At 46.2% G+C, this 23,480-nt stretch overlaps 1 protein-coding gene and 1 long non-coding RNA gene across 3 annotated transcripts in view; one reads left to right on the top strand and one right to left on the bottom strand.

The window, feature by feature from the left end:
- PRDM16 (PR/SET domain 16) overlaps positions 1 to 23,480 on the top strand; it is a 342,717-nt gene that overhangs the window by 310,951 nt on the left and 8,286 nt on the right. Inside the window, exons 9-16 of one of the 2 annotated variants that reach the window (XM_074892612.1) lie at positions 1,864 to 3,265; positions 6,994 to 7,081; positions 11,018 to 11,187; positions 13,074 to 13,151; positions 19,107 to 19,276; positions 20,056 to 20,230; positions 21,498 to 21,728; positions 22,698 to 22,872. In XM_074892612.1, the coding sequence (XP_074748713.1) occupies positions 1,864 to 3,265; positions 6,994 to 7,081; positions 11,018 to 11,187; positions 13,074 to 13,151; positions 19,107 to 19,276; positions 20,056 to 20,230; positions 21,498 to 21,728; positions 22,698 to 22,872 (2,489 nt within the window). The remainder of the gene's footprint in view (positions 1 to 1,863; positions 3,266 to 6,993; positions 7,082 to 11,017; positions 11,188 to 13,073; positions 13,152 to 19,106; positions 19,277 to 20,055; positions 20,231 to 21,497; positions 21,729 to 22,697; positions 22,873 to 23,480) is intronic. The other variant, XM_074892611.1, reaches the window with a different exon arrangement.
- LOC141953793 (uncharacterized) lies at positions 2,510 to 15,577 on the bottom strand. The gene is made up of 3 exons (XR_012632008.1): positions 15,514 to 15,577; positions 5,881 to 5,939; positions 2,510 to 2,537 (listed from the first exon to the last, which is right to left on the bottom strand). It is a non-coding gene; the product is annotated as an uncharacterized LOC141953793 (long non-coding RNA).

Genomic DNA, 23,480 nt, shown 5'->3' with positions numbered 1-23,480 from the left:
TAAGAACTCTGCTTAGATATTTTTTAAGAAAACATTTTAAAATGAAGTAAAAAACCTAAATCAACCCTTTCTTTGAAAATCTAAAGTAGCTAAAATAATACATGCAACAGCCATAAAACTTTATGTATGCAATAGTAGTAGTTCAGAAGAACCAATGTAAGTTTTTAAGGTGTGTTTGCCAAAAACTGGGGATGGCTTTAGCATACGCATTTGAAAAAGCTGTTCCCCAAACACTGAAACTCTTCGGATGAATTTCTAGTTCTCCTGTTTGTGTTTCCTTTGCAGCTTCTTGCTGTATCTGGGTCCAAAGCAGAAAGGCTGAAATACTCTGGGGAAAGATGGTTCATACTAAATTCCTAGTGCAATTAGACACAAGAGACCCTTCAGTGACAATCCACTGAATTTTGAACTGAAATGTCAAATTTTAAAAATTTTAATAATCTTTGCTTTGAATTTCAATAGAAGGGGCTTCCCCTCATGTCTTCAGAGCTGCCGGTGAAATAATCTCCTGCCAGCCATTTGGTATTCAAACACTGATGTAAATCCTAAAGATTTAGAGAAAAATACAGGAAGAGTCACACTTGCATGTACCCGTTGGTAGAAGTTGGAAGGGAGGGAGGAAGGAAGGACGGAGGGACGGACGGACAGACCACTTTGTCACTGAGTTGGAGGACTGGGTGTCAGGAGAAGTTGGATTCAGGTCCTTGCCTCCCCAGCTCTGAACAATATACTTTCCCTCTCTCTGTCTCAGTTTCCATGTTTACAGAATGGTGCTAACAGCAGTTCTCTGGTGAAAGAAGTGTGTTAATTCACTAAGAAGTAGAATTTATTCCTATGTTGAAAGAGGCATCATATAATAAAAATTTACAGTGTTTTGATACATAGAAAAGTTTGGGTGGGATTTTTTTCTTACTTTGCACTGTTCCTTCCACCCCAGCAAAGTCTGCAGGTGAAAGAGGTCATAAAAATTCACATTTTGAAAGCTTGATATTTACAGGTCGTTAAAGAAAACGCTGATGTAGCGTTAACTTAGCAGTGTGAGGGTGTCTTACTAAATTAACGAACATAAGATCTCACCCCGCTTCTAGATGAACTGAGGCCTGGCTGGCAAAGTATTTATAGAGCATCCCTGTGGAGCGGTTACTTACTATTAATGGCATTAAAGAAGGGGTAAGTTTGATTAAACAAGGCAAAATTCTTCTCCCTTCAGCTTGCAGTGCTTCCGGCCATGCCGGGACTACAGGGAAAGCAGCCTAGCTAATAGAAATAGATATTATCATTAAAAAGCATGATTATTGTAAATTCCAAAAGAAAGTTTGAGCAGGAGTAGCCCATCCCCTCAGATTTCTGTAGAGAGTCGCTGGTGGAGGGATTCTCTCGGCAGGAGGTTTAGGGCAGGGGAGAGGCGGTGGCATTTCTCGGCTCTGTCAGCGTGGCCCGTGCCGGCCGGGCGAGGGCCCTGCTCTCTGTCAGCCTCTCCCGGGGCTCTTCCAGCCCACTCCCCCTCGCAGCTCTTCCAGCGTCCTCGGCCAGGATCCCCCCGGCTGCCTCTTCCTTCTCGGAGTCCCAGATGGTGAGGCTGAGTCCCTACAAACATCCACAGGGAGAGGCAGCTTCTCCCACGTTCCTGGAAGGGGCCAGAGGGACACCCCAGAGCGGCGGCACGGCGGGACTGACCGGCTGCGGGCGGGCAGGAGGAGCGTGGCGGCGGGTGCTGCTGGGCCAGCGCCTTTCCCTCCTCTGTCCTGGGGGAGCGAGGTTTCGGGGCAGGGTGGAGGGGGTGGGGGACGCTCCTGGGGCCATCCCTGCCGTTTGCTCTTAATTTCATATTGCTTTTGTTGTTGGTTTCTGTTGATGCTTTAGGTGAGGTCTGTCACAAATCCTACACGCAGTTCTCCAACCTCTGCCGTCACAAGCGGATGCACGCGGACTGTCGCACCCAGATCAAATGCAAGGACTGCGGCCAGATGTTCAGCACTACCTCCTCCCTCAACAAACACCGGCGCTTCTGCGAGGGCAAGAACCATTACAACCCGGGCGGGATTTTTGCCCCTGGCCTACCCCTAACGCCCACTTCCATGATGGACAAATCCAAGCCCTCTCCCAACCTCAACCATGCCAGCCTGGGATTTAATGATTATTTTCCATCCCGCCCGCACCCGGGGGGTCTCCCGTTCTCACCTGCCCCCCCAGCATTTCCTGCTCTCACTCCGGGATTCCCGGGGATTTTCCCACCGTCTCTGTACCCCAGGCCCCCCTTGTTACCGCCTACACAACTGCTCAAAAGTCCCCTCAACCACACTCAAGACGCGAAGCTTCCGAGCCCCCTTGGGAACCCAGCACTTCCTCTGATCTCTGCAGTCAGCAACAGCAACCAGGCCGCTTCAGGAGAGGAGAAATGTGAAAGCAGCCTGGAAAACTCCTACCTGGAGAAGCTAAAAGCCAGGAACAGTGACATGTCCGATGGCAGTGACTTTGAGGATGTCAATACAACCACGGGCACAGATCTGGACACCACTACCGGCACCGGTTCTGACCTGGACAGTGATGCAGAGAGCGACAGGGACAAAACAAAAGATAAGAGCAAACAAATTGAGAGCAAGCCCGATTTTGTCAGCAGCTCTGTGTCTGCAAGTTCCACCAACAACACAAGTGAGATCCCTCTCTTCTATTCTCAGCATTCCTTCTTTCCTCCCCCCGAAGAGCACCTGCTGCCCACCACGGGAGCAGCTAATGACTCTATTAAAGCTATCGCCTCCATCGCAGAGAAATATTTTGGGCCTGGCTTTATGGGGATGCAGGAGAAAAAGATGGGTTCGCTCCCGTATCATTCCATGTTCCCTTTTCAGTTCCTCCCCAATTTCCCCCACTCACTCTACCCCTTTACGGAGCGGACCCTCAATCACAACTTGCTGGTCAAGGCAGAACCAAAGTCACCCAGGGACCTCCACAAAGTGGGCAGCACCAGCTCAGAGTCACCCTTCGATCTCACCACGAAGCCAAAAGAGATTAAGCCAATCTTGCCGCCACCTAAGGTCCTGCCAGCCCCGTCCTCAGGGGAGGAACAGCCTCTGGATCTGAGCATCGGCAACCGCATCCGAGCCAGTCAGAACGGAGGAAGAGAGCCACGGAAAAACCATATTTATGGGGAAAGGAAGCTAATGGCAAGTGAAGTCTTACCCAAGATTTCCCAGTCGCAACTGCCTCAGCAGCCATCCCTGCATTACGCTAAGCCATCACCCTTTTTCATGGACCCCATATACAGGTATTAACATACCCTGCCTTAAGCGTTTCCTCTAACGAGCTAATTTTCTAGCTGACATCGCAACTTGAGGCAGATCGGGCTGTAGGTTGTTTAGAAAGAGCAGTGAAAGTCTGCTGCGGGTGATTGTACTTCTCTCTCCTTTGTCACAGCACGTTGAATTTGCTGAATCGAAAGGGCTGAATAATTGAAAGGAGTACTCGTAATCAATATGTATAAAGGACACATCCTTATTTTGATAAAGAAGAAACTTGACCTATTTAAGGACTCTCCCACGAGCCAACGCTAAGATGGCACTTCTGCTGGGGAAATTCCAGAGGTTTGATTCGATAAGAATGCAGAGTTCAGATGCCTCGCAGCCCAGCCTCTCATGGCTTGGGAATGAGTCAGGAGCCCTGGGAGCCTGGAAATGCAGCTCTCCCACTGACTTACTTGATGGCCTTTTGTGAGCCACTTCACCTTTCTTCCTCCCCACCCCCCTTTTTCTTTCTGATTCCTTTTCTTAGAGTTTTTCAGTTCATAGGAACTGCTGCTGTGGACCCTTTTGAAACGTTTTTAAGTCTGGAGTAACAAGTACTGTGTGAATACATGGTAGCGTGTTATTATCCAGGTCTCTCCCAGATACATCTCTTGCAGACTTATCTTTCTTAGAAGATAACAAGGGTTTTCCAGTTTCACTTGAACCAGCTGGTTTTTGAGGAAGGCCTGATTGTTATGTCTTGCCTAGACTAAGCTGAACTTGGAAGGCATGTGTAAAGCAGACGGGATGAATTATCCAAATGCCAGTTAAACTTCCAGAAGGAATGAATTCAGAAGACCTATAGGGAAGACTTGAGTCTTGTTGGTTTAGAGCTTTTTATAAAACCTGTTTCTAAAGGAAAATTATTTTAAGCTTTATGGTGAGGGTACCAGTAAGTTTGTGTGTCACCCAGCCGGGCACTGGCACTACCTTTGTTATCGTGCTGCTGCGGATGAGGTGGATTTGTCACGCGGCAGATGCCGTTTTCTTGTTTTTAGCAAAGTCCAGTGAAAAGAGGTATCCCAAACTAGTTATTTAGACATTAACGTGGCAATTAATTCTCCCTTCGGACAGGATGCTTTGTAACATCCGGGTCAGTACGTTTGGCCTAGAGGGCTGCTGGATTCCATGTGGAATTGAACAGCCAGTTCCTGGAAGCGGACGGGTTGTTCTCGTGGTGGATCGTGTGCCGCCGGGCTGCGTGCTGAGCCCAGCTGGAAGCCAGCCTGCTGGGCTGGACCTGCTGCATGAGCGGGTGTTTTCGTGGCGCTGGAAAGACTCCTCGGCACCACAGAGCCTCTGCCAGCACCGGGACGGTTCTCTTGAGCGTTCGAAGGGCTGCGAGCAGCAGCGGGTGGCGTGGCCGTCGCTGCCGGCGGGCGAAGCGGGCCGGGAGAACAGCACCTATGTCACTGCCCTGCCGCTATTGTACGCTTGATAACTGTGGGAAAAAATGATGTCAATGTCTAGCCAGGCCAAAGAACTGTCAGCTGAGATGAGGATTAGTGAGCCCTCGTTGCTTGCTGTTAAGAAAGCGTCTCTCGCTTTGCCAGCACTCTCGGGGTTGGTGCTGTGTTGCTTGCTTACATGCTTACCATCTGTGATGGAAACGGCTGCATCCCAGCCCGGGACGTGTAACGCATGCTGGCTGGGACCCACCGTGGTCCTCTCTCTCCTCCTGGAACAGCAAGTCATGAGGGAAACAGGCCGGCATCTATTTTTGTAAAAAGTCCTTCTGGAAAAAAAATGAACTAAACGGGATAGAAAGGCAAAAGCTTCGAGATAGCGTAGGATCCTGCCACCTCTGGGCATTCTCAGTAGGAATGTTAAAATAACATGGGTTGAAAAAGCCATTGCCAATTAAAATAGCAGCCCCGGGAAAACCGTAAAGGTCCAGCAGACAGATGGAAGTGAAGGATGGGGGCATCGTTTGTTGCATTCCAGGGGATGCATATAGTTTTAGTAATATATTAAAATAGAAAGTCAGTGGTGGAGTTGCTTGTGAATCAGACTTCTGATGTAATGAGCTAAACAGCAGAGCTTCCAAGTCCCAGCTTAAAAAATATGGAAATATTTTGTTTCTAAACTTCTCTTTATCAGACTCTCTCACATCATTTGGCTCCTTCATTTTTCTCCCAAAGGCCACTTAAATCCTTGACATTTTCTCCTGGTGATATAATTTAATGCAGCCAGACAGCCTGAAATCAGTGCAGTTTTTAGCTCAGCCTTGTTAAGGTAACGTTCTCAGGCACTGGGCTGAAAAGATCAGCTTAATCCTCTGCGCGCTGCGGAATCCAGCTCTGACGAGGACGTTTGTGCGTTTGTTGTGTTGTCGTTACCCGACGCTGGGCGATGGTAGAGCTGCGTGAAACGCTGTCGCTTCGCGGAGGTTTTACGGTTCTGGTGCAGGTGGGGCTCTCTCGAGAGGTGCAGGGGCATTGCCCTGGGCATCGCAGCTGATTTCAGCGCGTCACAGAGAGGAAAAGGGGGTGTCGCTCGCTGCGGTTTGCAGTTTTACCTTGTGTCAGGGAGAAGCTTTTTACGTATTGTTTTACAGATTGTTGTTTTTCTGAAAACTCATGCCCGTAAAAGCACGTACCTTCCAAAGCGCAGTAATTCTGACTGCGTTTCAAATCCAGCTCTTCTCTTTTCTTCTACCTAAGAAAAATTAAATGCAGATTAAATACAGTTCGCTAAATAGCACTCTGCATGACTCTTCTTTTAAACTCTTTGGTAATTTGATCCACACACCAATCAGCTGAAATGCAGCAAAATAATTTGCTCTCATTTATGCTGGACTAATGTAGTTAAAATTACTCTTACTATTGGATTTCTGCTGGTTTAGCTGAGACGGACTCTATTCCAGTAATTTAAAGATGCAGCTGCATTTATTGGAGTTACTTTCACAACACTTTTTTCCCTATAGAGGACATTTCAGTTTCTCTTTTTGGTGATTCCACACCACAGTTTCCCTGCAAGTAGAACATTTTGTGAAAGCAAATCCAATATTTTCAAAAATAGGAGCCTAACTTCAGGATCGTTTCTGCACAGGAAAGTGCTTAAGCATGGAATATTTGAATGGAGACATCAGAAGAACTCGGGTTCCTAAGTCACTTCAGGAATCTCCCACCAGTTCCTAACTTTTTAAATTGTTGTCCACGTATGATTGCCAAAGAAACTCAATGCAAATTATCTCTCAGCTGCAAGGGAGGAAATAAATATGAAACACCTAATGATTTCAGCACACTTGGGGCTGCAAAGTCTGGCCCAGTGTTAACTCTTAAGATAAAGGCAGACTCTCAAAGACAGATTTTTTCCATGCTGTGGACTCTAGAGCTTCTACCACTTAAATACTGCTTTTGCTGTAAATGTAGTTTTTTCAGCACATTTCACAACAGCAGAGGCCTATAAACCACTGTAGCAGAGGCATTAGTTCTCACGTAGAAAGATCAAAATGTTTTCTTAGTCGTCAGTCTGATGGCTAAAATTATTGCCCAAAGGAGGGGATCCGTTTTCATACCATTTCCAGGGCCTTTTGCAGGGTAACTTGTGGGTTATAATTTGTAGTATCCAGTAGAAGGGGAAGAAAGACGTTTGTGTCAATAGAGGAGTAGCCTCATATATGTAATTTAAACACCTCTGCAAACGGTTTGGCTCTTTCTTTGCTGCCTGTAGCCCTGTAAGGTATGTAACCCTCTGTGTTGTTGTCCAGCAGGGTGGAGAAGCGGAAGGTGACAGACCCTGTGGGTGCCCTAAAGGAGAAGTACCTGCGACCCTCCCCGCTGCTTTTTCACCCCCAGGTAAAAGCAGCGACGTGACAATGCCGTGTTGATTGAATGCCAAGAAGTTTGAGAAGGAGCTGGTACAAACAGGTCACTTGGATCAGACTCTGTCTCATCCAAGGGCCCGACTGGGAACTCCACTGTTTTCCACCAGTTGCTTTCAGATACTTTCACTTTCATACCTGGCTTGAGGCTGATGGTGGTTATGCTTTGCTGTTTCTTTTGCACGAACAGAAGAACAGGGGTGAGGGCTGCACAACTCGTGGTCTGCCAAACTCCCCTTTCACACGCCTGCATAATTTTTCCTTTGGGAACACGCGGTGCAGCCATTTGCAGCAGTGCAAGGTGGAGAAGGACTCTCCAGCGTCCAAGCAGTAGCATTTTATACCTGCCCGACGTTCCCTTCCAGCATTTAGAAAGTGTGGAAGTGCAGGGCAGTGGAGAGCCAGGGTTCAGCCCTGCCTCTCCTCAAGGTGACGGGTCACTGAGGGAGAACTCCAATTCTGTCCCTGCACAGCTGCTCCAGTCTCTGTTCCCCTGGCAGCCCAGGGATATTTGCTCCCTCTGCATCTCCTTCAGGCCGGAGTCACTGCAGGGCAATGGGAGACCACAACTATTCACAAGAATCGACCCCAGTTTACACCCCCCTTTCTTACAAGCCGTAGCTAAACTCCGCCAGAAGCGGTGTCACTCTTTGCCCTCGGGGTTTCTTGCTCCGTGAGGGTAAGGCAGCGAGTCCTGCCCCACGCTGCCCCGCGCCCTCCCCGGTGTGACAGTCACCAGCTATCCTCCGTCTGGGCTGTGAACACACGCTGGGAGCTGAGCTCTCTGGACATGATTGTGCTCTCCTGTATATTCACATGCATTGTTCTCCTCTGATAATGTTTCCCACCTTAGATAAATAACTTGCAGGTTTGTGAAAGCTGGATCCTGGTTGCTTTCACAGCTAAACTTAGTTCCCTCATTGTTTCGCATCAGCCTCAGAGTTTGGTTAATAACTTCCCCCGATTTTTCCTTCATACAGGCTGGATAATGGTGACAGGCTGGCCAGGAACATCCTGTGTTTGTGTGAGTTAGAATAGTGGGGATATCTGCCTGTAAAGAATCTGATAGCAGGGAGGAGCTAGTGTGGCAAAGCAACCCAGCAAGACGATGAGAAACGTACGGACCCTGGGTAGGAGCGAGCATTGGGTGGAAGGTCATTAACATTGTTCCTGAAATCCTGACCACGTCCTCTTCCCATGGCAATGAAAAGATGTGGAAGGTCTGGTTATCTCTAACAGCTTATCACACAGAATAGCCCAAAATTTACAGTCACTCAAGCCCAAAACTTCCTGATAACTCCTTTTTAATAAAGCAGGTTGCTGTGTAAAGATCACTTGATCTAGAGGGTTGCTGTTCCCATGCTGCGTAATCAATCGGGTATTTCAAATGCGGTGAATGAAGACCAGTCATCTGTTCAAGAATATGTGAGATTTTTACTCCCAGATCCCCATTCGGTATTATCCTGGATCTTTTCCTAAGAAATCATATTTTCAGGGGCTCCGGCTACTGTCTTCTTCGTTAGGACCAACGTTCATGTACCAGGTCACTTAGAGGCACGTGTGTTTCTCTCACTCTAAACACGAGTCTGGTCTCAGCCTTTTCTTCTGTGAGTAATTCCCCAGCTCTCATGGAGGGCCCTGGGTGGGTTGGGATTAAGCTGGAAGGTGTGATGAAGACTGAGCATTCAGAAGATGCTTTGTCTCTCAAAATTAATTTCAGACACCTTCTGTTTCTCAGCCAGTCGTTGACAGTAGTCTCTCTGCTCTGACGGGAGTTGTTCCTGCATTGTCTATTTTAAATGAAACTCTGGACAACATAAATAAATGGTGTAACTTTTTGATAACTTAATGGAAAACCTTTTCTCACCTGTTAAGTTTCTTTTCTTCTCCCCTTCTTTTTTATTATAACCAGGCAGTTGTTCCCTAAATAGCAAAGTGCCTTTACCACTGGAGAGGCTATGGCCGGTGTTTAGAATTTTAAAATAAGCCTACGGCTATCAAGCCAGCAAACATCTCTGACTAAGTGCCTAAAGAACAGGGCACAACAAAAGATATCTCCAGGTACTCCAGCAAAGGGCTGAGTGGCATAGCTCTGAAAGATCCGGATAGCATTTTAACATGATGGTTTTGTTACATGACTGGCAGCTGGGGCAGAGCTTTTGCTGTAAATGATCAAGTAACCTTTTCAAGTGGCTGGCGCTAAGTATTACTTACTATTTATCATGGGCTGGGAGCCTCCAACTAAGGGGCCGTGGATCTATTATCGGGAAATGGGTTTTACTACTCCTCTTTTTTACAGCTTATGAATGGTTGTCAGCCTTCCACAATGTATTCTTTGGTGATTAAGACAACTTTTTTTTATAGTCATACATTTTAAACAATATCTTGGCTCTCTTCCCCCGCCCCGAGCCCAGTTTAATAAAGTGTAAACGTGCAAAAGGTCAGCCCTTCCTGTACAATAGAGCATCTAGTTTTGATATATGGCTTCCTACTGCCTTCCGCTCGCTCGCTGTCGCCCCAGCTCTCGGCCTGACTCTCCATTCAGGCTCCCACTCCCCCCGGTGCTCCCTGCTTTCCCGGTGATGTCATCCGCAGCGAGGAGGCAGCTTTATTGCTGCCTTGTTTGTTTTATCCATGTTTTCTGCTTGGTATCTTGAAAGTGCTCTCAAGAGTGCATAAAATTGAATGTTGGAGATGTCAGCATAGTCCTCCGAGTTGCATTTCTCTCTTGGACTTGGATTTCCTGTTTTGCTCTAATGAAAGTAAAAGTGGTTTTCTTTAGGTAGGATTTTTATGCATATCCTTTTTTTTTGCACACAGGCTGACTTTTTCCTTCCCTTTTTTGCTTCCCCCTTCTGTATCTCCAGCTTTTTCCCTTTCTCCCCCTTTCTGGTGTGGTATTTAATGCAGTGTTTATGTGAGAACACGGCCGTTGCCGAGTCGTACAAGCTAAAGCTGATAGAGGCACCCAGAAACGTTTTGTTCAGCGTCACGTCTCTAGGCCCCTGTGCCTGTCATGGTTGTGTAGGTTGTGTCCTCCCAACCGTAACTCACCCAGCCACAGCTCCTGTGGAGTATTTTGGCTGGAATTCCCTTTCACTCCAGGAAGCTCAGCCATCTCCCACCCATCCTTCCATCACCTTTGCTGCCTTCTGAACCTTTCTTACATATAATTAAAATGTTGGCCTCTTCGCTAGGCAAAAACTCTCTGTGGACCCACTCCATCCTGAGCCTGATCTTAACTCCTCCTCATCCCCAGCTGCTCCCTCTTCGCCCCTCCAGCCTCGGCCTCTCTCCTGCCTCAGCTCCCTGATCAGCGGTCGCGCATTCCCCGTGCTCCCTCCCACTCTGCTTGGGCCAGGATTCTTCTGCCTCCTGCCCAAAACGTCTCCATCCTCTCTAACCAGGGTGGGCTGCCCCGGCCTGCCCGCAGCTCTGGGTGTAGCGGGGGCTGTATGAGAAATCAAACCTCCTCGCTTTCCCAGACTTTGGTTTGGGTTTGAGAGGAGGGTTTGGGCGGTGAGTTCGACATCCAGCAGTTGACCACGGTGTCTAATTTCAGCGTCATCCCTGGAAAAAGGGAAGCCAAGCATACGCTGAGATAATTTTTAATCTGAAATGCTGAAAGTAAACACAGGCGTGTTGCAGAAGGTAAATAAGTGCCTAATTTCTGAGATCTAATGCTTACCAGTTGTACCTTTTCTGATTTCTCTGAGCCCGATGCACTACTTCTCTCTTTCCTGGCTGGGTTCAGTGGCTCCATTTCACACTGTGCTAGCTTCTGAGAGCAAGAGCAAACACCAGCAACAGGCTCTGACCAACATACTAGTGCTAAAAGACATGTTTTATGCATCGGATATTGTTCTTCCTGTGGATTTTTATGACACGAGGTCTTGCCTTGTGCTTGTAGATGTCAGCCATAGAAACAATGACAGAGAAACTGGAGAGTTTTGCAGCCATGAAGGCAGACACTGGCACATCCCTGCAGCCCCTTCCACATCACCCGTTCAACTTCCGATCTCCACCGCCCACGCTATCGGATCCCATCCTGCGCAAGGGCAAGGAGCGTTACACCTGCAGGTAAGGGCCTGGGCACCCCGCGGGCGCGGGACCGTCCCCCCGCCTTGTTGAGGCGGCCCTGGGGGGTGCCACCCCTGCTGGGAAACTGCACCAGGCACCAGCGTGCAACAGAGCAGCTTCCCGTGGGCATCTTTGGTGTCTCGGCAGGGGTGGGAGGGAAAACGAGAAGCAGCGGAATTAGAACAGAGCATTCTGATGACTAATTCACTCTGAAATAGCTTGTTTTGTCTGGTAGAAAATCAGCATCTTCTATTTTCTTTGTAATTTTTAATAACCTTGAGAGCAGATCTGGTGATTCTCAAGCAAACAGAATTCTCCAAGCCAAGTCTCTTGTGTTTGGTTGCAAATGCCAGTTTCCAGTGCGAGTGCAGTCTCAGCTATGTCCAGTCTCAGCTGTGCAAAATAACGGAATTTAAAAACTGTCATAGAGTAAACAACTTTTTCAAACACAATCGTGTCCATCGCAGCTCTAAACGCTCTTGTTGGAGCAGATCCCTGGGGAATAGAAACCTCTGTCTGCTCACACAGTTTTACCTGCAACTACTGGTGGTTCTTGTGGTGGCTCCCGCTGTGTTTGTCTTGGGTGCAGTAGGTGGGTACCTGTGTTGTCTGAGGTATCTCTTAGTTCACTTTGGCCACAAAAGCTGTGGGCTCAAACTCCAGTTGAGTATTGAGGAATTTGGGGGTTCTCCCTACAATAGGGACTAAGCTTATGTTTAGATACAGACACCCAAGTTAAGGTTTGGATTTTCGTCGCTGATGAACGCTCACATTAACCATTCATCTTCAGGACATCGGAAGGTGCAGAATGTCTCTGAAATTAAGAAAGTCTACTCATATATTCCTTCTACAACAGTAAGCATCAGGTTTCATAGCCACAGAACGTAACCCTTCATCCTTCATATTTTATTTCCCAATTAATATTTTTATTTATACCTCCCTTCCTTTTGAGTTTACTGTGAATCAGATTTATTGTGGACAAAAGTTCCTTCTCTTATTTCGTTTCCTATTGCTGCATTTCCTTATTCTAAGCAGACTGTCAGACTCACAGCAGTGTATCCCCATCACAGTAATGCTGCAGCATTTATCCAGAAGAAAATTTCTGTGAATTTTGAGAAGGATGATCTCAAGTAGATTCTGCATGATAAGCAACTAAAAAGGGCTATAAAGGAGATCTGTAAAAACCTCAAGTGACAGATGATAGGAATAGGCAGCGATCAAACACCCTCTGTCCTGCGGCAGGAAAGAGGCCATGTCGGATGCGGTTCCTGGGTGACTGTTTCAGACGAGCAGGAGGTGCTTTTACACAACACAGTTCAGCAGAGGAACTCACTGCTGTCGGAGGTTGTGGATGCCCAAAGCTCACGTGCACTCAGCTTTCAGAAAAATAGATGGAAGAAACTCAGCAAAAGGGTACCGAACCCAACTCCTCAACGTTAGGCTGAAGAGGGTCTTCAACTTCTGATGGAAGCTGGGAGACGCGCTGGGGGTGGCTCGCTACGGCCTCGCCGCCTTCCTGGGGGCGTGCCCAGGCCTCCGAGAGGAGCCACCAAGCCGGCCAGCATTTGGGTCTGAACTGGGTGTTCTCATGGGGTTTTTGCTTTTTCCTGCCCTTCCCAATGATGCAGCGTAACCGACCGTTGTTCCGTGCCTCGATGGAAATGGGTCACACCAGGGTCTTGCCACGGCGAATCCCGTTGTTCTGGGGTGGGTGTCGCTCTGTTTTCACCTCCACGTCTCCTCCCTCGGTACAGGGGTCCCTGGAGTTCCTAGCACGTACATTTTCCGATGGCGGGAGCGGGGTCGGTGGGAGCTGCGGTGCCCTGTTTGTAACGGCGTGGCGGGACTTCTGTGCACTGACGGTTGCTTTGGCTTTCGCTGTCTAGGTACTGTGGTAAGATCTTCCCGCGCTCAGCAAACCTGACCAGGCATCTGCGGACACACACTGGAGAGCAGCCTTACAGGTGATGTTGTCCCCCAGATAAAACCCCTTTCCCTGCACACTCCTCATTCACCACTCTGTTATTTTTTCTCCTTTCTGGAGAGCTGTGCCAACATAATACCGCAGTCCTGTAGCATTACATATAATGATTCATAGGATTGTATATTAAGTGTACCAGCCAAAAATAATCCGGCTTGGCAGCTTGAAGATAGACACTTAACTTATATTTAGATGTATGCTGGCAAATGAGTGGTCTGATTTGCAGTGTTGTTTAACACTCACATTAACCATTCATCTCAAGGACAGCTGAAGGTGCTGGATGTCTCTGAAAATCGGGCTGTTTTGAAGGGCTTGCCAGTAAATTAACTGCTGGGTCTAGCTAGATTTTTTTTTTTCTCTTTTCCTAATGCCTATCAGAGGTGCCTGGAGCAGTGGATCAAAAAACAAAAGCAAAGAAAAGCCCTGTAGTGTATCTGCTTTAAAATCTAAGGTAGGGAGTGCCCTACCTTAAATCACAAAGTTTAACAAGAGGGATCAGAGCGGGGAGATTCACACACAGTTTCACGTGCTCAGCTGGGTGTTTAAGGCAGAGGGCTGGGTGACTGTTTTCTGCTAGCTGTGGACAGGGTGAGCTGATTTTTATACTTCCGTTTGCGTTGTGTCTGTGGAAGAGGGCCCATCCCAAAACTGCCCGTCTCTTCCCCGGGCAGCACCCCGCGTGCGGGGCTGGCCCTCACAGAGGGGCTCCTGTTTGAGTGAGTGTTTTCAACTTCAGTAAAGCTCACCAGAAAATATATGTAAGCCTGTGTGTGTATATACAGGTATATGAAGGAATATTTCTGATGGAAGACCAAGTGGGAAATTTTTTCTCCCGGTGTTTTACAGTCAGTTTCAAAAAACTTTGGCAAAAAATATGCTTTGGTCGATTTCTTGTTAGAATGGGTACGTATATGAGCAAAACTGAATGAATGATGAATTGAGAGCTCACTGAAAATCAGTCTCTGTGTTTTCCATGATGTGAGTGAAGTGTTTTGCATGTTGTCAAACGATAGTAACAATTCAAACAGTTTCATTTTTGGTAGCTAATACTGTGGTATTTCCATACCCAGTCGTAAGTTCACAACAGAGCTAATGTAATAGTTATTATGTGAAGAGAAGCACAAACAAATTTATGAGCAGCAGAAGGCCAGGTGGTCAAATACATCACGTTTTTATGCTTAGTTTAACTTAAGAAGCTACTCTCTCCCACATTATAATCCCTGGTACATACGGAGTCAATTTTTTTTTCCATACAGAGTCATACAGAATTTTGAGTGTAGACATTAGGTAAATCAAAAATTTAAAAAAACCTCTCCAAAGCAGACATATATTTTGGAACCATTCCCTGTTCTGATTTTTTCAGTTGCGTTATTTGATATGCCTTGAATGAATACTGTGTATTCACTGTGCGCCCCTGTCTGACTAAAATGCTTGCTCCCGATTATTCAGAGATTGTTAGTTCAGTTTTCTTCCAAAAAAGGAGACTTGCAACTTAACAAAGGTTAGGAAAATAAAGATTTATTTGATCTGGTCTTCTCCCAGAAAATGGCCTGTGTGGTTTTTTTGTAATAGAGGTTTGACTTCTGGACAATGTTGCATTATAATAGCACTCCTGAGAGTTAGTGCTAAGTTTACAGAAGAGCTTAATTATCATTGATTTTCTTTTGCTCTCAGAAAACTGAGATTTCCAACTTTTGCAGCAATAATTGTTTTGAAAGCTTATTTTTTAAGTGCCAACTTCATGCAGGTAACAGGAGGTTGCTGACTTTTCAGTGTTTTACTGATGTCTTTCTTAGAACTTTTCCTTGGTTTTTCTTGTGACTCTGTCGGTCTTATATATTCATCCAAATATGAATTAAAATGTTCTTTAAGCTGACATAAACTGACCATATGTCCAAGGGTAGATCAAGGAATAGGGAGGCCAGGAAATAAGGTGCTTTGGTTTTGATTCCTGGTTGTCATTGGTAAGTGATGTGGTTTCTACCAAGTCACTTAAACCTCCTAGGTGTCTATTTAATTACATATACAGTAGGAATTAGTAGCACATGAGAAATAAGGAACCAAATTAATTCTTTTTGTAAAGGGAATGTGCTACATGTTTTCTGAAGAGTAAGAAATACCCGGTAATGCACTTTACTTCCTGAAAATCAGCTGATTTGAGAAGACTCAAAAGACAATATGCTATACAGTGACATTTGACAGGCTCCTTTTCACTCTTCTGCACCAAATCTAAAATTTAGTAGTAGGTATTTGAAAACCTGGCTGTAAAAAGGACTGTCAAACTTAACTGTTTCTTTCAGAGAAATACAAAATAAGTTGGGCTTGTAAAATCATCTCAGACTTACCTGGAAACTTGGGTCATAAAAAATAGGACTTTGCTGTCCTTCTGAGCTTCCCCAGCGAAACCCGGAAGAGGCAGTTTTTAGTGACGCTCCTTACGCTTGGAGCAGACGAACGTAAGAGTGTTTGCAGTTGTAGGTTTGCTTCCGAGTTTTGTTTTCATTCTCTGGAATCGCAGAATCACATAAACCGCATAAAACCGGGACTGGGAACAACTAAAAGCCGTTTGATTCAGCAAGACTTTATTTTCTCCTTTCAAATGTCCGTTCCCTCCAGGATGCCACCTAATTGATTCTTGAATTACACCCAATGCCGAAGCATTGCCTGGGAGGCCGTGAGTCCTCCTATAAAGATGTGCTTCCTGACGTCTGTTTTGAATTTGTTTTTCTTTAATTTCCTTTTAGGCCCCCGTGTCCTGTTATCTGCATTAGGCTGAAACTAACAACTAAAGCTGAGGTCTAATGTCATTTAAGATTGCACATAGTTCAATAAAAATCTCTTCTTTCTCGTTTTCATTTTTTAAAATGCAGCCTAAATTCATTCCTGGTATAAATGCAGTTGAGATGAAGGAGTTACTCAGAGGAGCAGTAGCTGTCGGTGTGTTGTTACTACAATTCCGTCTCTGCAGCTCACATTCATCATCAAATAAGTGTAAAATTTTGCAGGTGCTGTCATGCTGTTGAAACTTTACAAAGCGTGTTATCAAAAGCCTGGCTGTCACATGTGAAGTGTTAGCAAACTCGCCGCCAGGCAGTGGTCAGCTCAGTTACTCATTGTGAGGTTACGGAGGTTCGCTCTCTATTTTTCCCCTTCCAGCTGCGTTGTACCAGGTATCCGAGTGCCCTCGAGCTCTGGGGGTTGCCTGTTGTTCCTCAGAGCTCCCGAGTTCCAGCTTTGGCTCGTTCTTAGCGATCATTCACTCCCACTTTATATTTTTTTAGCCCATTGGTGTGTTACTTTAAACTGATAAGGAAGAAGCTTTACTAGCATTTTGTCAGTGTGTTTACAAAGCAAATACGGCTGCGTTTGAGTTTTATTCTTCTCCTGCCTCTGTGTTCACCTCTTCCCTGAATTTAAGCTGGTTCCTCTGTCTGGGTCATTTATTTAGATTAAAACCAGCAGAGATCCGAGTTCTGACCCCTCTGGGACCACAAATAACACAGTACGTCTCCCTCGTCCCTTTGCTTTCAGACGTTAGCGATTGCTCCTTTCGAATGCCCCTCTGTTTTCTATTTTTTTAACAAGCTCTTTATCCTTTCTCCGTACCCTAACCTGGATCCACATAGCTCATGGCTAGAGCAAGGACCTGTCAAAGGAAACTTTTCAAAGACTTCCTGAACATCTAAATAAATGGACGTTCAGGAGGCCGGGCTGTCCTTGCCTTACGCGTGCGAGTGCTCCCTTTGAAGTCCCTGGAGCTGCTCGTGGACCCGGCCTGGGCACCCGGGGCACCCTCGGCCCCCGCCGGGCCTGTGCTGGGCCAACACGGGGGAAGGGGAGTTCAGCTTAGGGGGGCACAGAGCCGGGGGGACGGGCAGGGAGTGACACCCCTGGGCACCGCGGCGACGCGGAGGGGGCTGCTGGTGCAGTACTGGTAGAACTGGGCAAAACTGCTTGTGAGAGTCCTGTGGAATAATGGGGATTTTGGGGATATTGGGGTACTTTGGACATCGCCGTTTTCTGACGCCATGAACAGTGGAAGCTGCCTGGGCCTGGCAGCTCCTGGAAGCAGAGTCACTGGTTGCTGGCGGATAGGAGGAGAATAAGAGCTGGAAATCTGTGAGTGTTTAACTCTCCGTACAGAAACTGTGCTTGTTCTTGCTGGTGTCCGAATAATGTCTTGTTTGCTGTAGTTGTTCAATTTGTGGTTTTTGAAAAAATGAAAAAGAAAAACTTTCAAGTCTGAGAAAACTGTGGTTTAAAAAGAGATTCTGCTTTCTTCCTAGGTTAATCATCATAAAGGTTCATTATTTGAAATATCTTTATTCTTTTTGGTGATTTAACAGTAGGAAATTTGGAGGTGGATATGGAATCCGTAAACAGTCGGCGAGAGAGAGTGTTTCATAAATGTATCTCTGCTATTTCCAAAAATAATATCAATTTATTTTTGGAGACCAAATAAAAGTCACAGCTGTAGCACATCTGGAAATTGTGTGTGCGTTTCACAGCGTAGATTTTTTTTCACACTCACGCCTCCTTCCCACATTTGAACCTGTTGTGTTTGCAGGAAGCAAGACTGTGTCCTCAGTGTCAAGGCAAATCCAGTTCTGTGCTTGAATGGCACCGGCACGGGCCGAGCCCTGTGTGTCCCCTTCACACGGCGAACTCGCGGCGTTCCTGAACCCTGCGCCGGGGCACCACCGGCCTCGTGCCTTATCAAACAGCAGCTCGGCTCGGGGGGACAAATCCTGCTCTCGGGTAGGGGAGCACAGACCGGTTCTGCTAAAGCAAGCGGGTTTGTGCTGGAATTACGAGGGCTTACAAACAGGTTTTATTTTGTCCCGTAAGTGTCTGGGATTTGCAGAGCTCTGCAGCGGAGAAGGGATTCTACTTCTCATGGGTTTTAGAAGTAGAGCCATGAGGAAAGCAGCTTTGTTGAGGTACAAATGACGTATTTAAAGGGAGATCTAATGAGGGATTCGGACGGATTCAGAGAGGAATTAGATTTTCTATAGCTTTAGTATCGAAACTCTTCACTGTGGCTCAAAGCTGCCCTCTTCAGTACATCGGCTGCCTTCTTGTCCTGCGCTGGAAGGGAAGCAGAGGGCTGAGTTCCCAAAGCACCATGGTTTAGCAAAGCCTTGTTTTTATTTGGAGGGACTCTGAATTCAGAGAGAGGGGGGTGGCAACTCTGAACAAGCTTCCAACACCTCTGCCGTGGCTCCTGCAGAGGTTCGTTTCGAAGAGGGAACATGTCTTCACTCAGCAGTTTCCCTAAACATTCTGGCTTGACTCCTTACTTTCCACATTTTTTCACCATAAACCAGATATTCACTACATAGGAGTAAATCTTATCCCTTTGGAAACTACCGTGTATTTCTTGGGAGCTATTGTACTACAATAATAATCATAATTACCTTTAAAGGCGTGCTGCACTGCTTGCATCTTGAGTACCACAAGGAATTTCACAAATAAATCTGGAGTTTTCTCTCTGTCCAGATAACTGTGTCATGTAGGGACATGCTAGCTAATAGCTATTTTATACATTTAGCCTCCCTTCTTTCTTCTCCTTCTGTCTTGTTTTTCCTCCCTCCACAGCCATATTTCACCTACTTCCCCTACAAAATGAGAAGGCTGGAAGAAATAAATTCACCTTTCTTATTTTTATGTTCATGTGTGGAAAAGTAATTATTTTGTTTAAAATACTTATTTGTTTGGACGACTCAACTCTTAATTAATCCTAATCCTTCCTTTGTGCTCCTTGAGTAACAATAATATCAGATTTGTCTGGAATGATTAATGCATTGTGCTTCACAGGTCCTCAGCCAAGTAAAGATTTATAGACCAACATTTTCTGGTTTTCTGATAGTCAGATTTTTCTTGTTCTTTTTTTTTTTCCCTCACGTTGAACTCTTTGGCATTTGCTTCTATTTTTCAGGTGTAAATACTGTGACAGGTCATTCAGCATTTCCTCCAACCTCCAGCGGCACGTTCGAAACATCCATAACAAGGAGAAGCCATTCAAATGTCACCTGTGTAACCGATGCTTTGGGCAGCAGACCAACTTGGACCGACATCTTAAGAAACACGAACACGAGAATGTTCCAGGTGGGGAGGGGCATGGCTGTGTGGTTCGGTTGGGGCACTGGAGGGAGAGGACACCATGGTCTGGTCCCTCTGGTCCTGGTGGAAGCTGCTGTTTCTCAAGGCTGAATATCATCAGGTAGCAAAAAACAAACTCCAGCTCCTCATGCAGCCAAAGTTGTGTTTATCCACAGCAGCACAGACGCCCTCACATACAGCCCTCGGCTCTGCCAAGCTCTCGTCAAGTGTTTCTCATACGTGTCCTTTCCCAATCCATAAAGCAGCGATTGTGATACTAACTTGTGTCTGGGGAGCAGGACCTCGTGGTGTGAGATTGGTACAGTGCTGATGTGCCATGTCCAGCTCTACCAAGGGTTTCCAACCTGAAATGCGTTGTTGGGATGTGTGAAGTTCAAGAAGATAAATAGACTTTGCCTTAGGAGAAAAACTGAGGGAAGGAATTCCTGCACTGAGGCCAACTAAGTGATTTCCCAGCCTAGGGAAAAAAAAAAAATCATGGAAAAGTTATAGGCAAGCAGCTGTGCAATGGATAGTGGTTCTTCAGTTGTATATACCACCCGTAAATGCTAAATGTCACCTGTATTTCTCTCTGTTGTTCAGGTCTGGAAGACATGAGCTTCCTTTGGCAGCTTTGGTCCGTGAGATTTCTCTTAAATGTTAAATCATTAATATATAGGGAGAGGATTGTTATGTAACTTTCCTTCTTTATTTTTCCTCTTAATGACAGCTTTGCCAATATCTGATTGTTTCTCCTGTTCTCTTTTCTTGTTTCTCTCACTCAGTGAGCCAGCACTCTGGAGTCATTACAAACCACCTCGGGACCAGTGCCTCTTCCCCAAACTCGGAATCAGACAACCATGCACTTTTAGATGAAAAAGAGGATTCGTATTTCTCTGAAATCAGAAATTTTATTGCAAATAGTGAGATGAATCAAGCATCAACTTTAGCAGATAAAAGGTAGACAAGCAATGAAAACTGTCTGGTGACTTGTATTGTTAACGTGGTTGAAAGACCAGTCGGCCTCTGTCCTGCGGTACTTGATTTAAAGCGCTCAAAAGGGAGAAATGTGAGAGTTTGGAAGGCGAGTGCATTCGGCTGCGAGCTCTAAGCCCAGTGTTAAGTCTTTTCAGAAAGTGGCTGAAGTGAGGAGGGCTGACACCAGAGAGCCCCTCGGGGCTGGGGACGCGGCTGCGGCCGGTGGGAGCAACCCGCAGAGCCAAGTTCCAGAGAGGTTGCTCTAAGAGGAGGCAGGCAGGCTGGCTGCTGCCGCTGGCCCCGGCGCAGTCGTTGTGAGAAAACACAGTTTCTTCTCTAGATAAAAATGTGGTTATCGAACCGTTACCTTCCGCCATGAAACCGTGTGGCCTGTTCCACCCCCCATCAGACACGACTGATTGGGAACCGGAGGCGCCTGCCCATCGGCTTGTTCGAATCTATCCCCATCACATTACACCTGTGGTACTGCACCTGCTGCTATCCTGTTTTCACAGATAGCTAATTAATGCCAATACTAAGGTTTGAGTCCAAAATGTAAATGTGAGAAATCCCCATGCTGATGTGATCCACGTAAAGAACAGTAAGAAGCGTGGAGCACACTGACGTAAACTTTCTGGTGAAGGTGTTAATCTTATTTTCTGTCACTTGGTGGCATCCTATTGGGTTCCAGGTCCATAGCAGTGGCGATCCCAGCCTCATTCTCTTAACGGAATGTAAAACTCCTGGTTTTGTGGAGTCTGCGAGGTCCATATGGGCATGAATAGCAGAAGTAATCCAAGAGGTAATTTAAGCTGGCTCTTAGATTACACCATGAGGAAGCTTCCTCCTTCTGGTTGCCCGAAGGGAGGCTGTTAGAGTACAGTAGCACAGAGAAGGAGGAAAGCCACTTGTCCCACAGATGTTATACTTTGAGATGGAAAACCATCATTTAAACCCAGACTAGACAAAATTCTAGTTTGAGAAGCATTGGGGTTGGTATATACTTGACATGCTTATTGGCCCTTCAGACACTGTGAAGGCTGATTTTTAAATGCCTGAAACATGTTGGTTGTCCTTTTCCTTGCAGTTGAAATAATATGTGTACATACATAAATATGTCTGTGTATTCATACGTGTGTATAAAATCATCAAAGTCTTGCATTACAGTGAAAACACATAACTTATGCATTTGGCATCTTTTTCTTTTTTTCTTTTCTTTATTCTTCTCCCCCTTGACCAAATATTACAGGCCAGAAATCCAGGATATTGATGGCAATTCCCAGTGTCATGGATTAGCAAATGAGAAAACAGAAGATGTGGATGATGAGGATGAAGAACTGGAAGAGGAAGATGATGACAGCCTGACAGGGAAGTCGCAGGATGAGACGGTATCGCCCACCGCAGAGCCCCGAGGAGCATTTGAGGATGAAGAAGATGAAGAGCCTGCATCTCTCACCATGAGCTTTGACCACACCCGAAGGTGAGGTGGGCGTTCCCTTTGAGAGGTCAAATGGGGCTGAGACTTCTGACCCTGTGTCAGTGGTAGATCGTGAGTGCTCTTGTTTTATTTTTCAAGCCATGTATCATACCTCCAGTTTGATTTAAGCATTCACTTGAGAGATTCCATTTTCACCATGGTGGGAGACACGAAACAAGTTGACTGCAAGGAGAATCTGGGATAAGGGGTACACCCAGGACTTGAGAAGTTCCTGTCAGGAGAACAGTTAGTCCAGCACAGAAACGAGCATTGTCAGGGTCCCCCAGTTCAGCGGATAACGTCTTTCTCTCTAAAACACTGGTCAGGGGAAGGAAGAGGCACACGCACGCAACCGTTTTGTGCTGCTCTACCCCTTTTAGTTGTAGCAACACGTTGTTGACTTCAGGTGGAGTTCTCGGAGCTCTGGGAAAAAGTGAAGCTCTTTTTCCCCCCAAGGTCAAGCCATGTCTAGGCACCTTTAACATTAAAGTTTGTTGCACATAGTATAGGCTTAGCTTTCTTTTTGCCTCAGGCTCCCAACTGGTATTTGTAACAAATGTCCCATGATGCAAAGTAGTAGCTTACTTGATTTCAGTGCATCACTATTTGCACTGCAACTCAAAGAAAACGCAGCAGTATTCTTCAGACATTGACCCAGTGTCAGACCTTTCAAGGAGTGGACAGCAATTGGACATCTCCACCCAGAAGACCAAAGGGAATTGTAGCCACGCTGAATCACAAATATCTCCGGCACTGATGCTTGTTTGTGCATAGTCGTGCTCTCCACTTTTTCTTTGCTCCTGGCATTTTGTGTCATGTTGGTGTTTGTCTGTCTGTCAGTTCACGCATGTGGCTTGTGAGACCCCGTGGTATGTGCATGCAGGCACTGGGTTAGCAGCGCTCACGTCGGCTAGATGTGAACGGTGGGATGAGCTAACAACGGGTCAACCCTTCCCCTGGTCATTGGTACAGGTGTATTGAGGAGGACGAAGCCGGCTTGTTAGATTTGGAGCAGATGCCGAATTTTGGGAAGGGGCTGGATCTTCGCAAAGCAGCCGAGGAAGCATTTGAAGTTAAAGATGTGTTTAATTCCACCTTAGACTCTGAGACAATAAAACAGACTCTGTACAGGCAGGCTAAAAACCAGGTAGGTATATGACAGAACATTTTATCTAGCTTGCCGCCAGCACGTGCGGTAGGATTAGCAAGCAGCTGGCCTCCTTTAGCTAAAGCTTGTCTTCCCCTTCCAGCGAGCAGGAATTCTGACTGTAACGCGTGAATCATTTGTGAACCCTGTCTTGTTGCAACTGTCCTGAAAGAGGGGAGAAACGAAGTGGGCATCGGTTTCAGGTCACCAGCTCAATTTATCATTTAGCCTGTGCTGTGAGAACATGCTTATGTAGAAAGATAGAGGCATCTGTCTGGTTTTATCTGTCTGTATAAATGTTTTTATTACTTATTTATACTTTAGGATGGGTCTTCAGTTGGTATAAACTAAACAACTCGAGGCTAGGTCTGCAGCAGCAGTCATAAAGTATCCGTGGGTTTGATTATAAAAGGTGTAATAGACAACAGGATTTCCAGGACTTGCATCCAGCAAGTCTAGAGGAATTCCTCATTTATCTCCCTAATTTCTAAAAGCAAACCATAAAATGGAAGTCTGCCCTGGGAGCTAGAGCAGTTCAGAGCCACCAAGAAACCTCAAAATGACATCTCAGCACCTACTGGAGTTCTGAGAAAAACCTGGGGGTATGG

The sequence above is a fragment of the Strix uralensis genome, chromosome 23 (genome assembly GCF_047716275.1).
Source record: "Strix uralensis isolate ZFMK-TIS-50842 chromosome 23, bStrUra1, whole genome shotgun sequence".
Classification (NCBI taxonomy): domain Eukaryota; kingdom Metazoa; phylum Chordata; class Aves; order Strigiformes; family Strigidae; genus Strix; species Strix uralensis.
Note: the sequence above shows the minus strand (reverse complement) of the source record. Positions and strands in the feature narration are given on the sequence as shown.